Genomic DNA, 19,498 nt, shown 5'->3' on the forward strand with positions numbered 1-19,498 from the left:
TTAAAAGGGAACTATAAGAAAAGAAGTAATATAGAATATAGAATCAGACCCTTTTGCCAACTCTCTGCTGACAATCTCGTTACTTCATTCTATACAGAGGGGTCCAGACTATATTTCCAAATGCATCTAGCCAAGACATTCTCTCATCATATTTGCTTGCTGGTTCATCTCCAGTGTACTTAAAGCAATAAAATATTTGACAGTGGGAGGGAATAACTAGCTTTAATATCACCCAGATTTAGTCATGCTTCCTCACTCCTGTCTTCATTGAAGGAGCTTGCCGGAGCAAAACCCTCCATGTAGATATTCTGTGCAAGGCTGGTGGAAGTGCTCTTGTGGGACTCGGCCACATTGAGATTTGTTGTGTGGCAGAGACTATCACAGGCAATGGGTAGCAAAGCAAAAACCCTTTATTCTTATGCAAGAATGGTGGCTCATCCATCTCATGGCGCAGACAAGAGACTACGGGGGCTGCAGGTTACACATATGGTTTTATACTGTCACATATGCAGCTTGATAACCTGTTTGCTCCCAGCTTGACTCACCTTTATGTAGGAGCTAACCATAACCTTTGATAAGCAACCTTCATTATGCATTTTTTTTGGGGGGGGGATTTCCACTGCCCCTTTGTTCCCTCTATTATTTCTGGTTTTGCTCATTTCTCTTGAGCAGAGTGCCTCAATTTCCCAGCCCAATCACCAACCTAATTCCAATACAGTGCACAACTTCCATACATTTCAAGAACACTTTTGAGAAAAAACTATGAATGCTTTCTGCCACCAATATGCTATAGAAGCCACTTTTCTCACTCCAGAAATGAACAAACACAATTGTCCCTTAAATATAAGTTCTCAGTAACTATACTTGGAACTTATTAAATAAGCAGCATGAGTGAGAGGGAGAGATGGTGCCTTACATGGGCTCATTAATCACAGTCTGTGTTGGCTGTTTCAGGAAAGAGAGGAGATTATGGAGGAAGACGACCTGAGAAACAATCTCTCCAATGACCAGATCTCCAGGATGGTAAAATTCATGAGGGATCGGGAGGGGATCATCTTGTATGCTACAGTTAATGGAATGTTTCTGGCCCACAACATGACACAGCAATACAAGCAGAAGCACTGCAACCAGCACGATTCTGTTGGAAGAACAGAGCCATGAATCGCAGCCTCCCATCTTTGCCTCTGCAGCATCACATACCACGTTCATCAGGATTAACCTCAACAACATCTAAAATAATTCTTTTTGTTTTAAAAATCCTCATACAGAGCAACAGTTATCACAGCACTGGTGTATAAAGAGGGGGAAATGGTGCAACCTTGCAAATCAGTTTGTCCAAAAGAAAGTGAGGTCAATTGCGATGAAGCAGTTAGCTTGGATATGTGTGTTAATTAAGAGCCATAGAATGAGGTCCAATTTTCCAGTGGCCAAAGACGAATGCCCTAACAAACAGAGGGGAAATGATCATAACAGGAATGAGACAGAGTCCTGCCTAGACCCAAATCTAGTTCTAAATAATGTGAGATCTTTATAACTTCAGATGGTGATTGTTGATGTAGCTGAAGAGCTCTGGAAGCACTTTGTGTTTTTCAGGATGGAAACTAGCAATTCTACTAATGATGGGGAGGATTATCTGTTCTCCAGGGTGTTCCTTGCTGTGGAAGTTGCATTATGCACGATGAACCTGTGAGGAGTCTTCCTCCCAACTTGGAATCCTATGAATCTTATTATTTCTTTTGATGAGTAATTAACAGGAGGAGGCACTTAGCTCAGTAGGTCCAAACTTCACCTGCCCAGAACTAGAGGAAATAATAATAAAAATTTATTATTTATACCCCGTCCATCTGGCTGGGCCCCCCCAGCCACTCTGGGCAGCTTCCAACAAAATATTAAAATACAATAGTCTGCCAAACATTAAAACCTTCCCTAAACAGGGCTGCCTTTAGATGTCTTCTAAAAGTTTGGTAGTTATTTTTCTCTTTGACATCTGGTGGGAGGGCGTTCCACAGGGCGGGTGCCACTACCAAGAAGGCCCTCTGCCTGGTTCCCTGTAACTTTGCTTCTCGCAGTGAGGGAACTGCCAGAAGGCCTTCAGAGCTGGACCTCAGTGTCCGGGCAGAACGATGGAACACATCCCTGATATTGGGCATAATCCAGCAAGCCTTCATTTCCCCCCAAAATGTGAAGGCCTAGAGCTAAAGGTACAATCACAGCCTAGGGAAATTCCAGGTTCAGACGCATCGTGATTATGGGTTCATCTCTTTAAATTATTTGCCCCATTAAATTTTATTTGTGTATTGTGTTATTATCAAACGTATTTGTTTATGCAGTATTATCAACATGAATGTCATCAAATAACATCTATACATCATTTTCATATAGTTTTCCCTCAAGCCATAACTTCCTGTAGACCTCAGATCTCTATTGCACAACCGCTTCCATGTCAACATGAGAGAAAGGAAGAAAGGACTGTTTCGCTGTAGCTGCAGCAGCATCTTTTTACTGCCCTCTCTCCAATGTGAAGGAGAAGCAAAATTACCTCCCTGCAAGCAGGAAACTGGGGCAACGGCTTGGCCAGCAGACAAGTGGGATCCAAACTGGGAGGAGGTCAATTGATACAACAAGACAGAAGGCAGAGGAAGGAAGTTTCGTGCGTGTCATCGCAGGCTCAGAAGGGCCATGTCCCCCCCCGGGAAACCAGAGCCCCCCTTTCTTCGATTTCAAGGGGGAATAACTGTCTGCTGAGGTCGGGGCTCCCCCCCCTTCGCCCACCAACCTGCATCCCGAGGAGGCCTGGCAGCCCCCTAATAAGGAGACCCCCACCCCCCAAATAAAAGCCCCCTCCAGCCCCCAGCTCCCCTTTGCAAGAAACATCCCTGGTGCTGGTGTCTGAGGAGCCCCATGCACAAACACACGGGGGGGAGACAGAGAGGAGCCCCCGCAGCCCATTCCCTGGAGGAGACCCCTCCCCTCTTGGGCAGATCAAGCGCCCCCTCCCATTAGCTCCCCCTTTCCTGCTTTTTTCGCTCCGTCTCCGGCTGAGGCTCCTACCTGGGGATGGTCTACCTGGAGACAGGCTGGTCATCGCCAGGGCGCTTGTTCATTGGCCGAGCTGGCAGGGATTTTCTGCTCCGCCCCCCCCCACAGCCCCTTGGAGGGCGAGCATCCAGGAGGAAGGGGCAAATCGCCCCTCGCCCGCCTCGGCCCAGGAAGAGGAGGAAGAGCCCTTTGCTGCCTCCGGGCGACCCCCCTCCTGGCCCCGCCAAGGGGGACCGGAGCCCTGAAGGGTCAGGGGGCGCAGGAGGGAGGGGGAGATGCCTGGGGAGGGGTCCCCACAAAGAAGCCTGGGGGGAGAAAGATCGCGCCCCCGGGCGTTGCTTGTGGGCAAAGGTCTCTCTGGCTGCAGGGAGGAGAAGCCCCCTGCCCTGGCAGGTGCCGACGCTGCACCCGGGAAGACGGAGGGGTTGGGGGGAGGAAGGAAATTGGATGCCCCCAAAACACGAAAGGGAGGGGAGGGAGGATCTGAAGTTGGAAGGAGGGAAAGGGAGTTGTTCTTTCCCCTTTATGGGCTCTGCTGCCACAGAGACCTGCTTGGTTCAGAAGCCCCCAAAAGGCACACCCAAAAGGCACCAGCCCCCCCCCCGTCCCTAATGCCCCCAGAAGACACAGTGGCCTCTCTCCTCCCCAACAGCACAAAAGGCTGAACCTATTTACCCACTCTGGAAGAATGGCAGATGAAGCTGATGGACTATATGGAACTGGCAGAAATGACTGGCAGAATTCAGGACCAGGGAGAAGAGTCGGCGGAAGAAGATTGGAAGAAATTTAAAGACTATCTACAGAAATATTGTAAAATTAATGAATGTTAGAATGATGTTGGATAGGAATTAAGTGGTTTCCAGGTGTAATGCTTTAAGGGAATATGAAAAATGGGTTGTTAATAGGGAAAAATCTAATGTTACTATTTTAAGACCAAAGATTAGGATAAACAAAGAGGGGAAGGATTTGCTGAGCCAACAAATTGAACTGGAATACAAAAAAGGGAGGTATGAAGAGGTCCGGGAAACAAGCTAAGGAAAATAAGTAATAGAAAAATGGAGTGGTTTTTAATCATTTTTATTTTGTATTTTTTTTCTTTTTCATTTTGTATTGTAATATCTTAAAAAAAATCTTAATAAATATCTTATAAAAACAAAAAAACAAAAGGCGGAACCTAAAAATATCGCGGAGCAGAACCCTTGAAGACTCGGAGGAAATCCTTGTATTCTTGGCTTCACTTTGCGGCAAGGAGCTCAGGGCAGAGTTACATCCTTGCTACAGTATTCACAACAATCCTTTGAGGAGACGTGGGTTGGCCTATTGAAGGATTGCTCTGCCAGAGTCACCCCAAATGCAAATCCACCCCAGGATCCCCTTTTGGGGCTGTTACGGCTGTGAAATGAGGGGATTTTAAAGTGTGTGTGTTTGGGAGCAGAGAAAGTCCTTCAGCATCGCCTGAAGTCTCGCCCCCCCCTCTGCCCCTCTCCCCCCCCCCCGCAGTAGAGGACACCCTGGTGGAGCTGGACTTCTTCCAGGAGAGCTTCCCTTCGGAGAAGAAGTCCGGGGAGTTCCTGTTCAGTTTCTGTTAATTGGTTCTCGTGAGAAACTTGCAGATTCTGGCTTCTCACAATTAACTCAAGCTGGTGTCAATTTACTCTTGGCAGAAAGCCCAGGTCTGCTTGACCTAGAAACTACTCACTCTGATTGGTTAACGAGCAGCACTCAACTCTGTTATCTAGGGATTGCTAGCACAGTTTGATGTGAGGTGTGTTAGGAGTTAGAAGTGCTGTGTATGGTTATGAGAGAGAGAGAGAAAGAGAGGATTTATTTTGCTTTGTTTTGTATGCAGAAACTCTGCTGGTTTTCTTTTTTCTTTTTAATAAATCCTGTAAATAGTCATTCTGAGTCTAGCTGACTAGTCATTACCGCCGCAACTAGCTTCCTCGCTGTGCAGGAAAACTCTGCTACGTTTGGGCTAAAGCCAATAGGGCTATGCCTGACACTTCAAAGTTCCATGAGGTTATGGGCATTGTGCTGCCAGCCTGAGTTGTGGTGGTGTCAGCATCAACGGCGTTGGTTCCAGTAGTTCCAGAAGTTGTTGTTCTCTGGCTGGTTCCTGACCGTGGTGAGCTGGTGACGCAGCGGACACAAGGACAACAGCTGCAGCGTGTGAGTGCTGGGTGCTGTGGTTCCTGTTTTCTCTCTCGGTGGTCGTGAGTAGCTGGTTCCGGGTTCCAGGGACATCGCTCTCAAGATGGCCTCACAACCAGTTCAGATGGCTTTTGAGCGTCTGAATGACTCCAATTACTTGCTGTGGTCGGAACGCATGCAGGCAGTGCTGCAGAGGGATCGTCTCTGGCAAGTGGTGAGTAAGTTTCCTACGAAGCCTGATGATGAAGACCTCGATAAAGACCAAAGAGCAAGGGCCACAATTGTCTTGGGGCTGGAAGATTCCCAGTTGCCATATGTGAGGGGAATCAAGACAGCTAGAGGTGTGTGGCAAGCACTTAAAGAACTCCATGTGCGTGAGACAGCGGTTTCCAAGCTGTTCATTCGCAAGGCATTGTACAAGGCAATGTTACAGCCTGGGGTTACAATGCAGGAACACCTACACAGTTTACAGCTAAAGTTTGCTGCGCTACAGGAAAGAGACTGTGCGTTAGACCAGCAGGAGAAGGTGGCTATTATTTTGAGTTCTCTCCCGGAAAGCTGGGATAATTTAGTTTTGTCTCTAGAAGGCATACAGGAGCGTGATTTATCAGTCAGTTACGTTACTGGGCGTTTGATTGAAGAATGGCAGAAGAGGCAAGAAAGGTCGGTGGCTGCAGAGACTTCTACTGGCGGGCGGTTTGGAAGGAGTTCTTATGCCGTGCCAGAGGTGAAGCAAAAGCAGCGTACTGGTGAGGAGTCAGCGTTTGCTGTTAGGCGTTGTTTCCGATGTGGGTCTTCAGCGCATCTAAAACGACAATGTCCGGAGTTGGTCAAGTCTCAGTTGCCGGTGCAGGAGCAGAGACGAGATCAGCAGCAGCAGCAGCAGCGTAAAAAGAAATTCTTCAAACAAAAACAGTCGGCTCAGCTGGTGACCGCCAAGGTCAAGAGTGCTGATGAGAAACAAGCGGTCTGGGTGGTCGATTCGGGAGCATCTCGCCACATCGTGAATTCAGATGAATTGTTTGTTTCCAAGAACTCAGCACAGCGCAGCCAGGTGGCTCTAGCAGACGGAAGTACTTCCGAAGTGATTTCGGGGGGTGCAGTTTTTGTTCCTTGTCTTCGAGAATGCCTGCAAAATGTACTTTGTGTGCCTTCATTAAGGAGCAATCTGATGTCTGTAGATTGTTTGCTAAAGGCTGGGTTTAAAGTGTATTTTGAAGGAGACAGTTGCATTATTAAGAAGGCTGGTGAGATTTTAGGCACTGCTAAGTCAGAGGGAGGCTTGTTTTGGCTTAAAGCAGGATCTCAAGTTGCAGCAGTAGTCAGTAAATCTCAGCCTGCAGTGAATAACAAAGCTATACATGACAACTGTGTGCACTTATTGCATAGGAAAATGGGGCATGCTTGCTGGAAAAGTGTACTAAAAATGTCTGAATTGGCTGATGGGGGTAATTTAAAGAGTTGTAACAAGTACCTTGATTGTAATGTGTGTAAAAAGGTTAAAACCCACAGAGTCTCTTACCCCAGAAGTGACAGAGTTAGTGAGTCACCGCTACAGCTGGTTCACATGGACGTAATTGGTCCATTTGCTGTAAGCAGGGGTGGATCGCGCTTTTCACTAACAATTGTGGATGACGCCACGCGTTATTCTTGGGTTTTTCCCATGAAGAATAAGGGTGATGTGTTCACTAAGTTTAAAGGCTGGGTGGCATCTGTGGAAAGATTTCTGTCCATTAAACTCAAAAGGATACAGACGGACAGAGGTGGCGAATTTATGTCAAATGCCTTTAGAGATTGGTTACAAAAGCGTGGCATTGGGCATAGAAAAACGAACGTTTTTTCCCCAGAGGAGAATGGCGTTGCAGAACGAAAAAACAGATCTTTACAAGATATGATGTTTGCCATGCTTGCTGATGCTGATTTGCCCATGTCTTATTGGGGGGAGAGCATGCTCACCGCGTGTTATCTCCAAAATAGGCTCTTTCATCAAACAATAGGTACAACCCCGTACTTTAAATTGTTTCAGAAAAAACCTAAAATTGACCACTTGCATGTGTTTGGATCAAAAGCCTGGGTATTGATTCCGAAACAAATGAGAAAGAAAGGAGATCCTAAGACCAAACAGTTAGTGTTTGTGGGTTACCAGGAGCTGGGAAAAGGTTTCCGCTTTGCTGAAGGGACAAATGGCATTGTGATCTCCAGGAATGCCAGTTTTTGTGAACATAGTGGCTGGGAGAGACTACATGCCAATACTGAGGTTTGGTTTGAACCTTCCCAGGAGCTTCATGACTCTGAAGGTAGACACAGGGAGTCAGAGTCTGAGGGGGAGGAAAGTTCAGATAAGAGCTCTCAGGAAAGTGAAGTTAGCCAAAGACCAGTTGCTAAGCAACAAAAGAGAGGTCATAGTTCTGAGGAGGAAAGTGGGTCAGAAGAAAAATTTTCTCCCAGAAGATCTAAAAGACAAAACAAAGGAGTGCCTCCGGTGCGTTTTTCTCCTGATACTGCAAATGTGTTTAGTGTAATTGCAGAACCCAAGAGTTTTCAGGAGGTGTTAAAGTTACCAAAAGAGGAGGCAGAGCTCTGGAAACAGGCAATGGAGGAAGAGATGTCCTCTCTGAATGAGCACAAGGTCTTTACACCAGTAGCAGCGCCTGAGGGGGCAAAGATTGTAGGCTGCAGGTGGGTGTACAAAAGACTTAGGCCCGGTTAGGACATATCTAGGGTTGGAAGTGTGCTGGGCCCAAGATGGCAGCTGCCTAATTAGTCAGCAGAACAAAGTTAAACAACTACTGACTACATACAGGATGCAGGATTGCAAAGGGGCAGCGGTGCCTATGGATCCAGGTTTCATAAAAACACTTCATATAGATGAGAGTCCTGAATTTGAACATCCTGATGTATATCACTCTGTAATTGGAAGTTTATTGTATATAGCACAGTGGTCCAGACCTGATATTAGCTATGCAGTAGGCATATTAAGTAGATTGGTCTCAAAACCCACACTAAATGCCTGGAAAGGGGTAAAACAAGTTCTGAGGTATCTCAAACAGACAATTGGCTATATGTTACAATTAAATTCTTCCGAGGACGAAATGTTGAGTTGCTACTGTGATAGTGACTGGGGAAATTTGCCAGATAGAAAATCTGTCACAGGACTAGTCATAATGGTCGGTGGAGCTTTAAGCAGCTGGCGGTCGCGCAAGCAAGACGTTGTAAGTGTGTCATCAACAGAATCAGAGTATGCCGCATTGAGTGAATTGTGCAACGAGGTGATTTATTTCAAGCATTTGTTGGCAGATTTAAATGTAAATTGTGGAGAACCAGTACAAGTTTACATTGATAATCAAGCTTGTATAACCTTAAGTAAAACAGAGGGTTTCAAATCGCGTTCCAAACATATCTCTGTAAAATACCAAAATGTACGTTGCTGTGTACAAGACAATGTAATCACCTGTACTTATGTATCAAGTGAAGAAAATGTAGCAGATGTGTTAACTAAACCATTGGCAAAGATAAAGAACAAGCGAATGTGCAAGGGTTTAGGTTTGCTGGAAAAATAATCTCCTACATAGGTGTATTTGGAGTTAATTGTTCAGCAGAATCTGTGAGGGGGTGTTCAGTTTCTGTTAATTGGTTCTCGTGAGAAACTTGCAGATTCTGGCTTCTCACAATTAACTCAAGCTGGTGTCAATTTACTCTTGGCAGAAAGCCCAGGTCTGCTTGACCTAGAAACTACTCACTCTGATTGGTTAACGAGCAGCACTCAACTCTGTTATCTAGGGATTGCTAGCACAGTTTGATGTGAGGTGTGTTAGGAGTTAGAAGTGCTGTGTATGGTTATGAGAGAGAGAGAGAAAGAGAGGATTTATTTTGCTTTGTTTTGTATGCAGAAACTCTGCTGGTTTTCTTTTTTCTTTTTAATAAATCCTGTAAATAGTCATTCTGAGTCTAGCTGACTAGTCATTACCGCCGCAACTAGCTTCCTCGCTGTGCAGGAAAACTCTGCTACGTTTGGGCTAAAGCCAATAGGGCTATGCCTGACACTTCAAAGTTCCATGAGTTCCTGCAGGAGTTTGACCACGAGGAGATCCTGCACGTGGACTGGGAGAAGAAGCAGAAGGTCTGGAGGCTGCCCGACTTCCAGCGCTTCTACAGCTTCGAGATGAGGGCGCCCTGGCCAACATCGCCCTCGTGAAGAACAACATGGAGCGAAGCAACCACACCCGTGCCCTGAATGGTAGGGCACTCGAGGGGGGCAGGGGAGAGAGCTGGGGGGCAGGCAGGGGGTGGTCTCTTGGCTTCTGACAAGGAAGACCTTTCAGGACCCCTTTCTGCCTACCCAGAAGGAACTCTGCTCGAGGGAGCCAGTCCTTGGCTGACTGAGACAGGCTAAAAGGGAAGGAAAACCAAACGGGAGGGGCACCATTGCACTTTGTACAAGCTCAGAGCCATTCCCAAACCTGAACACCCGGTGCAAATATACTCACAGCAGCTAATGGTGTGGGAGATTTTGCAGTCAAATCTAACAATGCATATTCTTGCTAGTTAGCATGTGAAGGGGTCAAGTCCAGAGAGCTGTACTAGTGATACAGGGACCATAGAAAGGTAGTTGCTAGAGAGGAATTTGTGTGATGGGGGGAAGGAGAAAATAATATTTTCTCTCTCTCTCTCTTCCTTTGAACAATGATGGAAGCAGACTGGCCGTCACTTGCTCCAAGTTCAGACACATGCCTGAAGTTGTTTTTTGCTGTAAATGCAAATATTTTGTCCGTGTTGTTTTAATGCTGTTGGTGCTGAGGATGAATGCTTGACTGTGAGCAAATATATGTTTTAAACTTACTTTTCAGCCTGTAGCAGGTTTCTTTGATAAACTGGGGGGAACAAAGGGAGAGATCAGCCTAATAGCTAATTGCTATGCTTTCAATTTATAGACTGCTTAAAATGGGTTTTAATCCCATTTCTTTCTCCATCTCCTTCCTCAGTTGCTCCTTCAGCCCTTGTGTACCCAGAAAATGCTGTGGAACTGGGGGACCCCAACGTCCTCATCTGCTTTGTTGACAGGTACTCCCCCCAGTCCTGAACATCACCTGGCTGAAGAACAATGAGGTGGTCTCTGAGGGCGTGGAGGAGATAGACTTCTAGCGTGGACAACACTTTCTGCAAGTTCTCCTACCTCCCCTTTGTCCCACAGCAGGAAGACATCTACATCTGCCAAGTGGAGCACTGGGGCATCCCAGAGGGAAAGATGGAGAAGATCTGGCGTAAGTACCGGACAGGATTGGGGCTTTTCTCTGGGACTTGAACTCACAAACCCAGATTTTTAGCTCATAAGAAGCAAGTTCAGATTATCAGAGCAATTTATTCAATTGAAGTATATTTGCACTTTTGCATAATTCATTCTGCTCTTTCTAGCCATAGGACAAAATAAGGTGCTCAGCTCCCTTCAAGGTATTGTCCCTCAATTTAACTTAAAAGTGTATATTAAAGGGTGTAGGGTGAGTGTGTCAGGACTCTTGGGTTCTTTCTTCTGCTGAACACACACAGAGAAACAGAGTCCCTCCTTAGCCCTGTCCTCTCTCTCTCTCTCCATCCCAGTTTCCAAGGTGCACTCTCCCATCCCAGAGACGATGAAGAATGTGCTGGGTGCCCTGGGCTTGGCCTTTGATATCCTGAGCATCATCTCTGGCACCATCATTTTCTTCAAGGCCATGAGGATTAATGGTCACAGGGGCCTCTTGTGAGTTGAACCCGTTTCACTTCATGGGCTCAGAGACAAATTCAAGGGAAGCCAAAATAGGGGACAGCGGCTTTGTCATAGCAATGGAGTAGGGTGGGCCTCATCCTGCCCAGAAGCTGCTCAACCTCAATACTCCCAGCTCACAAGCTCCCTTCTCCTTTCTTTTCAGATAATGGAGGATTTGTTTCCTGACAGCCTCTTCTGCAAGGCCCTCTCAGCTCAGCTCCTTTGGCAAGAGTCTCTTCTGCTATAAATAAGCTGGAAGGAGTTGCTACCTCTATGTGAAGCTTATTCTTAGAAGCTTTTCTGATAATGTGTTTAACTTATGAGAACAATAATGATAGCCAAAGATCTTAGGCAGACTTACTGTACATTACTTTTCTCCCTTTTATGTTTCCCTCTTAACAAAGAAATTGCTCTCAGACTGTTGACAGCTATATTCCGATTTTTTTTTTACAAGGGGAGGCCATCAACCATAAAGGTTTTTAATGCAAAATCTGTTTCCCAACATCTCTATGCTTCAAACATCTGGTACAATGGCTCATTTCCTAAGTTGGACGGGTTCCAGGCAAAGTTTCTTTGATCCCTATTACAGGTCCCAAACTGTGTCCCAAATTCAATTCTATTTTTGGAAACAGGTGAATGCTTGGTGGGCTGCCTTGAGATATGGCTCAAGATCTCAGTATTCAGCCTGGGGAAGGGATTATTAGTACATGTAACCAACGAGAAGTTTGTGAGCCCATGGCTGAAAACCATGGCCAGTAAAGCTACCTTGGTTGGACTGCCATCATCCCCCTTATATCATCTGGGTTACAACACTCCCCTTGAATCCCTGAGGCAAAGGCTTTGAGACATATCACATAGCGACCTGCAATCCTGATCTTATGTAATTTGTAGCCCAGTTGCAGCTGGAACCCAATACAGGTACGACTTTCAGATATCCTCATACCTTAGGAATTTGTCTGTACCTACCTATCTGCATTTATTTACCAAAGCCAGACTAAATGTATTTCCCTCGGAAGTTCTAAATGGCAGACTGAGAGGCATCCCCTATCAGAATAGGCTTTGTTTACCTTCCCAGGACGTCAATTGTATGAAGCATCTCCTACTGCATTGTGGGCAACATGAGCAAGCAAGGGGCCAACTGATCAAACCCTTACTGGCAAATTTTCAGGGAAAATCAGAAGCCTCCCATATTAAATATATTTTGGAAGACAGGTCAAATGATATTACACTGGCCGTGGCAAAGGTTCTATCAGAGGTTATAAGAAACAAAGATCATTATGCCCTAGATGAAACAAAATGACTGCCTTGGTTCTACCATCTGCCTGTCTGGTTGTTTTAACTGTATCTAGTTTTGAAATTGTTTTATGGTTTATGTTTTATGGGACTTTGGACCACAATAAAGTATTGATTACAGTGGTACCTCTGCTTAAGTACTTAATTCATTCCGGAGGTCCGTACTTGACCTGAAACTGTTCTTAACCTGAAGCACCACTTTAGCAGCCTCCTGCTGCTGCCATGCCGCCGGAACCCAATTTCTGATCTCATCCTGAAGCAAAATTCTTAACCTGAAGCACTATTTTTGGGTTAGTGGAGTATATAATCTGAAGCGTATGTAACCTGAAGCGTATGTAACCCGAGGTACCACTGTATTATGTTTTTATATATGTTGGAAGCACCAAGAGTGGTTGGGGCAACCCAATCAGATGGGGAAGAAGAAGAAGAAGAAGAAGAAGAAGAAGAAGAAGAAGAAGAAGAAGAAGAAATAATAATAATAAATGGAGGGTGGTATACAAATTGAATAAATAATTATATTATTGATAGTCTGGTTGGCTTTTTGAGAACAGGATGCTGGACTAGATGCGTAATGGGTTGGATCCAGCAAATTCTCCCAATGTTCTTATGTATTATTGTGTTTAGACTTAGATTTCTGTGCAAACAACTTTGAGATGGATTGTGAAAAACGCTGTAAATAAATAGACAATGACAAGAGAGGGGTGAAAACACTGAGTATGAAAAAGATTAGAATTGGGACACACAAGGGGATTCCTTGGCCAGTTTTATTCCAACAAATGTCTGCATTTTCTCATAATGCAACAATTAAAGGCATCAACACAAGTTGACTCTTATTTGCTCCTCAGAATCAAGTGGTCTTTGCTGTTCAAGTTGGGCCTCAGAATGATAATGTACAATTTGGGTAAGAAGATGCAAGCGAGCAAGCCTGCACTGGAGGCCAAGATGCAGAAGATCTCCACAGCCACCATCTGCTTTCCTTTGGTGCTCAGATAAGAGGGAACAAAGGACAGCCAAACACTGCAGAACACCAACATGCTGAAAGTGATGAACTTGGCTTCGTTGAAACTGTCGGGCAACTTCCTGGCCAGGAAAGCCATGGTGAAGCTGACACTGGCCAGGAATCCCAGGTACCCCAGGACACAATAAAACATTGGGGCAGAGCCTTCGTTGCATTCCAGGATGATTTCCTCTGCCAGAGAGTTCATGTCCACATCTGGGAAGGGAGGAGCCGTACAGAGCCAAACAGCACAAATACTGGCTTGAAGGGAGCAGCAACCCAGAAGAACAGAGTTGGCCAGAGATTTCCCCACCCATTTCCTCACCCTGGATCCTGGTTTGGTGGCCATGAAGGCCAGAACCACCATGATGGTTTTGGCCAAGACACAAGACACCGCAATGGAGAAGATGATGCCAAAGGCCGTTTGTCGTAAAGAGCAGCTCACTGGGTGAGGCTGGCCAATGAAGAGCAAGGAGCAGAGGAAGCAGAGCAAGAGGGCAAGGAGCAGAGTGTAGGTGAGGTCCCGGTTGTTGGCTTTGACAATGGGAGTGTCCCCGTTCTTAGAGAAGACGCCAAGGACCAAGGCTGTGACCAGAGCGAAGAGCAGAGCCAAGGCAGCTAATGCGAATCCCAAAGGCTCTGCGTAGGAAAGGAAATTGTGGGTCTTGGGAATGCATTGATCTCTGTCCTTGTTTGGAAATTGACCTTCTTGGCATTTGAAACAATAATTCGAATCTAAAAAAAGTCAAATGAATGATATATGAGTTCACACAAACAAGGCAACCTTTTTCTTCTGGCATGTTTCATTCTTTGTAATGAAATGGATTCCTCCATCTCCAATGGCCTTTCAAATTTCCTTTGAAACAAATACTACTTCTGCCCCCGAAACACAATTCTGAGACATTAATTCGTTGGAAACAAGTATCAGAGATAAGTGGAAACCACAAAAATGCAACGGGTATTATTTCTTCATAAACCATAGAGGTGGTATCAATCAAATCACCAGGAATTTCGGATGCAACGTATTGATGACTGTTAATGTGGTGCCATTGAAAGAGCAAACTGTAGTCTCTTCTGAAAAGTGAGAAGCCGCTATGATATCTTGGAGCAGCAGAATTTGATTTTGTGTTTCTGGCTCTCAGCCCTAAAACTATGGGGATGGAGGGTTAGGCAAGTCTTCCCTGACTCCGCAAGCTGTGGCAGGTGGAGAGCAGGCAGAGTATACTGGACATGATCCACACCTATTTCCACAGGTCTACTTTGCAAAGGTTAAAGATGTGGCTTTAGTTTGCCCAACTCTCTGTGTCTGTCTTCTTTCTTCCAGATCAGAGTGCAACTGCTGTCCTGTTCAGGAGCACTGAACTGCTAATAAGGGAAAACTGTTGAAATAGACTAGGAAGCATTGTTTAAAATAATAGATGATGTCTCCTACCCATTTGATTCGAAATCATCCCATCTGGACATGAAGCACAGTCATAGCAACAAAATGGCCGCCCCTCCTTCTTTTTCCGGCTGTAGCCTGGCTGGCACCGATCATTGCACAAACCAAGGGGCAGCACCTAGCCAGAAAGAGAGGAGAAGAGGAAACTCCCTTTTGCATGGTAAAGAACACAGTTTGAACCAAAGAGACGAGATCATTGGGCAGATCCATGTTATTGCAGAAAGGTGGTGTAAGTGTGAATAAATTGTAATATTAATATTGGGAGTGAAGCAGAAGGGAAATAGAAAGAGGACAGTGAAAAACCACCGATTCTGAAATAACGGGAGTTGGCAGAGCAGGCAGAATAGGAAACATATACATTAAGCTCAGAGAGACACTACAAGACAAATACTCTTCCTTCAACACAAATGGGTAATTTACCCTCCCCTTGTCTTCTGAGAAATAAATCTTGCTTGGATCCATAGGATTTACTCCTACATTAGGGCATAGCTGTCAACTTACAATTTGAAAATAAGGGACCAGCAGCCTCACCTTTCCCAGGCACTCCTGTCTTCCACTGCCTCCCCTCCCCAGCGTTCAAAACCCCCCTCAGCTTGCATTAACTAGCCACACACACACAGCCTCCCCCCCATCACCACGAGATCGCCACCCACTATTTTAGTCAACCAGCTCCTTTCCTTTTCCCCATAACAGTCAATCGAAGGAGCCTCCAAAACAAATCCAAAAGCCCCCCCTCCCACGAGATCGCCTTTCCTTTCCCCCCACCATGTGCCCATACCCCAGACAGACCTTTTCCCCGGCAAGGGTGAGTGGGCCGTCGATGACATATCCATCCCATTCTGAGCACAGGTATGTTCAACTTCTGAGCCCCACCGAGCCAAAGGCTGAAAGCACAGCATGCAGCCAAACGAAGCCTCAAGCGGTGGTTCCTACAGCGCAGCAACCCGGCAAAGGGGATGCAGCAAGGGAAACCACCATCACCTCTCTGCTAGGAAGCGCTGAGCCAAGGCGAGTCCCCAGGCAATGCGGCCGGGCACAAGGCATGCAAGCTCCACCCCACAGTCATTCTTAGACTTCTTATTGGGTGAGCAACGCAGCCAAGCAACAAAGTTGGAGCCTCCCTCCTTCCTGGCCAGCAGGGAAGGAGGGAGAGGAGCTGCTTCCTTTGAAACCCGGGAAAATTAAGGGACATCATCAATCAGGGACAGCAGTGGGAAACGGCACTGGGATAAGGGAGTTTCCCGCCAAATAAGGGGCGGTTGACAGATATGCATTAGGTGATGCTGTGGTCAAAACCCCTGAGCCTCTTGGGCTTGTTGATCAGAAAGTAGGTGGTTTGAATCCCCCTATTTGGTTGAGCTCCCATTGCTTTGTCCCAGCTCCTGTCAACCTCGCAGTTCAAAAGCACACCAGTGCAAGTTTATAGGCACCACTGTGGTGGGAAGGTAAACGGTGTTTCTGTGCGCTCTGATGTCACAGTGTTCCATTTTGCCAGAAGCAGTTTAGTCATGCTGACCACGTGACACGGAACGATGTCTGAGGACAAATGCCAGCTCCCTCTGCCTGAAAAGCGAGATAAGCGCTGCACCCCATAGTCGCCTTTGGCTGGACCTTCCAGGGGTCCTTGACCTTCCCTTTCCCTTTACTCTGACATCAATGAGACCTAGCTAAGCCTGGCAGGAAACCTCACTCTCTTGTAAGAACCCCTTCATGCATTTACTGGACTTAAGTATGTTATTAATATCAGACCTTATTCTTGCATTTGTATTCTTAATATTAATAAAATGCTCCTTTTTTACAAAACCAAGAGTCCACTCCCACCTGATTGAATGCTTTGTGCCATGTGATGGCTTCTTCATCCATGCTGAAGTCGACATACTGTGGTTCCTGTGGTTCTACCTTTCCTACTTTCACTCGCAGGAAGGTTTGGTTGGGGAAAGTAACCCAGTTCAGAACATCAAATCCAGCTGCCAATTCCCCATTCTCATCAAAAGACACAAAGTCCCCAGCACTGTTGTTGAAGGAGATGCTCCTCAGGAAAGAGGGAAGCTAGACAGAAGAAAACAAGGCATAGATCAAAAAGTAAAAAGGGAGAAGCTTAATTGGTTTTATAAAGGAAAAAGTATCAATCAATGTATGTCACACAATGGAAAGGAGTCACCTTTGGAGCAGATATAAAGGACCCTGGGATGCTTCCAGAGCCCTGTTAGGACCTCCCCACAGCCTGATAAACAAGGGGGCACCTTCTTTGCTGGTCTGTCAGATGCACCCAGTAGCCTTGTGTTTCCTTCCCTGAGGCTGGAATGGAATGCACTGCCTTGCTCACCTGGCTTTGGAAGGGAAGCGCCCTCATGCCTCCATCCCAGAGCCCAGAAACAAGGGGGAGGGCTGCACACCCAGGGCCCTCCATGGACCTTCTGAGAGCCTGGTCAGCAAGGAAGATCTTCTGGGAGGGCAGGAGGAAGGGGGTAAATAAATAGAGAGCAGGTCTCCTGAGAAATCTCTATGTGGGACAAGAAGCTACAGTTAGAACTGGATATGGAACAACTGATTGGTTCAAAATTGGGAAAGGAGTACGGCAAGGCTGTATATTGTCTCCCTGCTTATTTAACTTATATGCAGAATTCATCATGCGAAAGGCTGGGCTGGATGAATCCCAAGACGGAATTAAGATTGCCGGAAGAAATATCAACAACCTCAGATATGCAGATGACACAACCTCGATGGCAGAAAGTGAGGAGGAATTAAAGAACCTTTTATTGAGGGTGAAAGAGGAGAGCGCAAAATATGGTCTGAAGCTCAACATCAAAAAAACAAAGATCATGGCCACTGGTCCCATCACCTCCTGGCAAATAGAAGGGGAAGAAATGGAGGCAGTGAGAGATTTTTCTTTCTTGGGCTCCATGATCACTGTAGATGGTGACAGTAGTCACGAAATTAAAAGATGGCTGCTTCTTGAGAGAAAAGCAATGACAAACCTAGACAGGATCTTAAAAAGTAGAGACATCCCCTTGCCAACAAAGGTCCGTATAGTAAAAGCTATGGTTTTCCCAGTAGTGATGTATGGAAGTGAGGGCTGGACCATAAAGAAGGCTGATCACCGACAAATTGATGCTTTTGAATTCTGGTGCTGGAGGAGACTCTTGAGAGTCCCATGGACTGCAAGAAGATCAAACCTCTCCATTCTGAAGGAAATCAGCTCTGAGTGCTCACTGGAAGGACAGATCGTGAAGGTGAGGCTCTAGTACTTTGACCACCTCATGAGAAGAGAAGAGAAGAGAAGACTCCCTGGAAAAGACCCTGATGTTGGGAAAGATGGAGGGCACAAGGAGAAGGGGATGACAGAGGACGAGATGGTGGGACAGTGTTCTCGAAGCTACCAGCATGAGTTTGACCAAACTGCGGGAGGCAGTAGAAGACAAGAGTGCCTGGTGTGCTCTGGTCCATGGTCACGAAGAGTCGGACACGACTAAACAACTAAACAACAGCAATGGTGAGTTTTCCCTGCTGTCTATTCTTTATTTACTTTTCCCCACCATCATGAGGTTGCAATCCCATATGTAAAGTGAATGTAACTTGTGGGCCCCCTGTAAATAAGGAACATTCTAGCAGCATATTACAAAATTGACCAGGCAATTACACTTGAAAATAGCCATATATGTTCCTCTTTTGTGCAGAAACAACTGCAGGCTCTAGAAGATAGTTGTTGTTGGTGAACAGAATGTTTTGGCAGTCAGGGGTAGAAACAAACCTAAATAATTTCAAATGCATTCTTCATTCTTCATATTTCTCCTTCTCTTGCCTGACTTTGTGCATTATCACACTGATAATGAAGCAAGTCTAGTTTCAGAACCATTTTTATATAGAATGCATTATGATGTTTGGCATCTATATTGCAGGGAAGTTTTTAATGTTGGAGTTTTAATATTATTATGGAGTGCTGAGAGACAAACATCAGTGGTTTGTGCAATGTCAAAGGGTGAGATTCTGCCTGAGGAAAGTACTGGAGAGGTTCTTCCTGGATAAAAACATACCATCTTTCTGATATTAACACATCATGACTCCCAGTTTAACATGCCTCTTTTTTCTTCCCTGTGTATTCATTCTATGGACTGTGTGTCTTCACCCATTAGATTAGCCTAAGCAAAGATTTATCCTGAATGTGAAATCTTACCTGCCAAGGTTGCAGTTTGGGAGGATCAAGTCCACCTCTGCCTGCCATCCTTCTGTATTTTGGTCTGGATGAAAGAATCTTATGCAAAGTATATGCAATGGCATAAACCGCATTATAGGTGCTGTAACTTTGACCAGTCATGGTCATTTCAAAAATGTGCCCAGGAAGGCTCTCCAGACTCTCTTTGCCAGTGCATGTGTGTCTGCTTTCATTGGAGTCATTGGAAACAGAAAATAAGCAGTTGAATGCCTGTTCCCAAAAAGCCTGGAGGAACCCATCTCCATTTGGAGAGTTGGGGTTTAGGGTCTGAAGGAATTCTGTAAATCCCTGGACTTTTTCTGTGTGAATTGCAAAAGACAGGACACCATCAAAGAGTTGAATATCGTAATACCTTTGCATTGTTTCTGCTGAGAAGGCCCATTGGGCTGTCAAAATCCACACTGTGCCTGCTGAATTCTCTGCAATTTCTTCATCTAATGAATAAAAATATGTCAACCACTTCACAGCTGCAGTAGTTTGAGGTTCTGCACATAGCACTAATATATTGACGTCTGAGTCCATCAGGAAAGAGAACTTAGCTTGAATGAGATCCAGTGAGATAAAATGATCTACCCCTTGAGATAAGGATGGTAGTTTTTCCTTGAAGGCTGTGCAGACTCC

The 19,498-nt window shown here is 45.6% G+C and overlaps 2 protein-coding genes and 1 pseudogene across 3 annotated transcripts in view; 1 reads left to right on the forward strand and 2 right to left on the reverse strand.

The window, feature by feature from the left end:
• The window catches only part of LOC308573380 (vomeronasal type-2 receptor 116-like), a 296,755-nt gene that overhangs the window by 154,916 nt on the left and 122,341 nt on the right, over nucleotides 1-19,498 (reverse strand). The window lies entirely within an intron of this gene.
• LOC308572860 (HLA class II histocompatibility antigen, DR alpha chain-like) lies at nucleotides 9,224-12,292 on the forward strand (annotated as a pseudogene). Its single transcript, XR_014013421.1, has 4 exons — nucleotides 9,224-9,427; nucleotides 10,173-10,451; nucleotides 10,786-10,927; nucleotides 11,097-12,292. The product of XR_014013421.1 is annotated as an HLA class II histocompatibility antigen, DR alpha chain-like (transcript).
• LOC308572861 (vomeronasal type-2 receptor 26-like) lies at nucleotides 13,053-14,455 on the reverse strand (the record flags this gene model as incomplete). The annotated part of the gene is made up of 2 exons (XM_081169290.1): nucleotides 13,053-13,958; nucleotides 14,449-14,455. 2 exons carry the CDS (start codon nucleotides 14,453-14,455, stop codon nucleotides 13,057-13,059), a joined length of 909 nt encoding a protein of 302 aa, XP_081025416.1. The 3' UTR covers nucleotides 13,053-13,056.

The sequence above is a fragment of the Podarcis bocagei genome, assembly GCF_964188305.1.
Source record: "Podarcis bocagei genome assembly, chromosome: 14".
Taxonomy (NCBI): domain Eukaryota; kingdom Metazoa; phylum Chordata; class Lepidosauria; order Squamata; family Lacertidae; genus Podarcis; species Podarcis bocagei.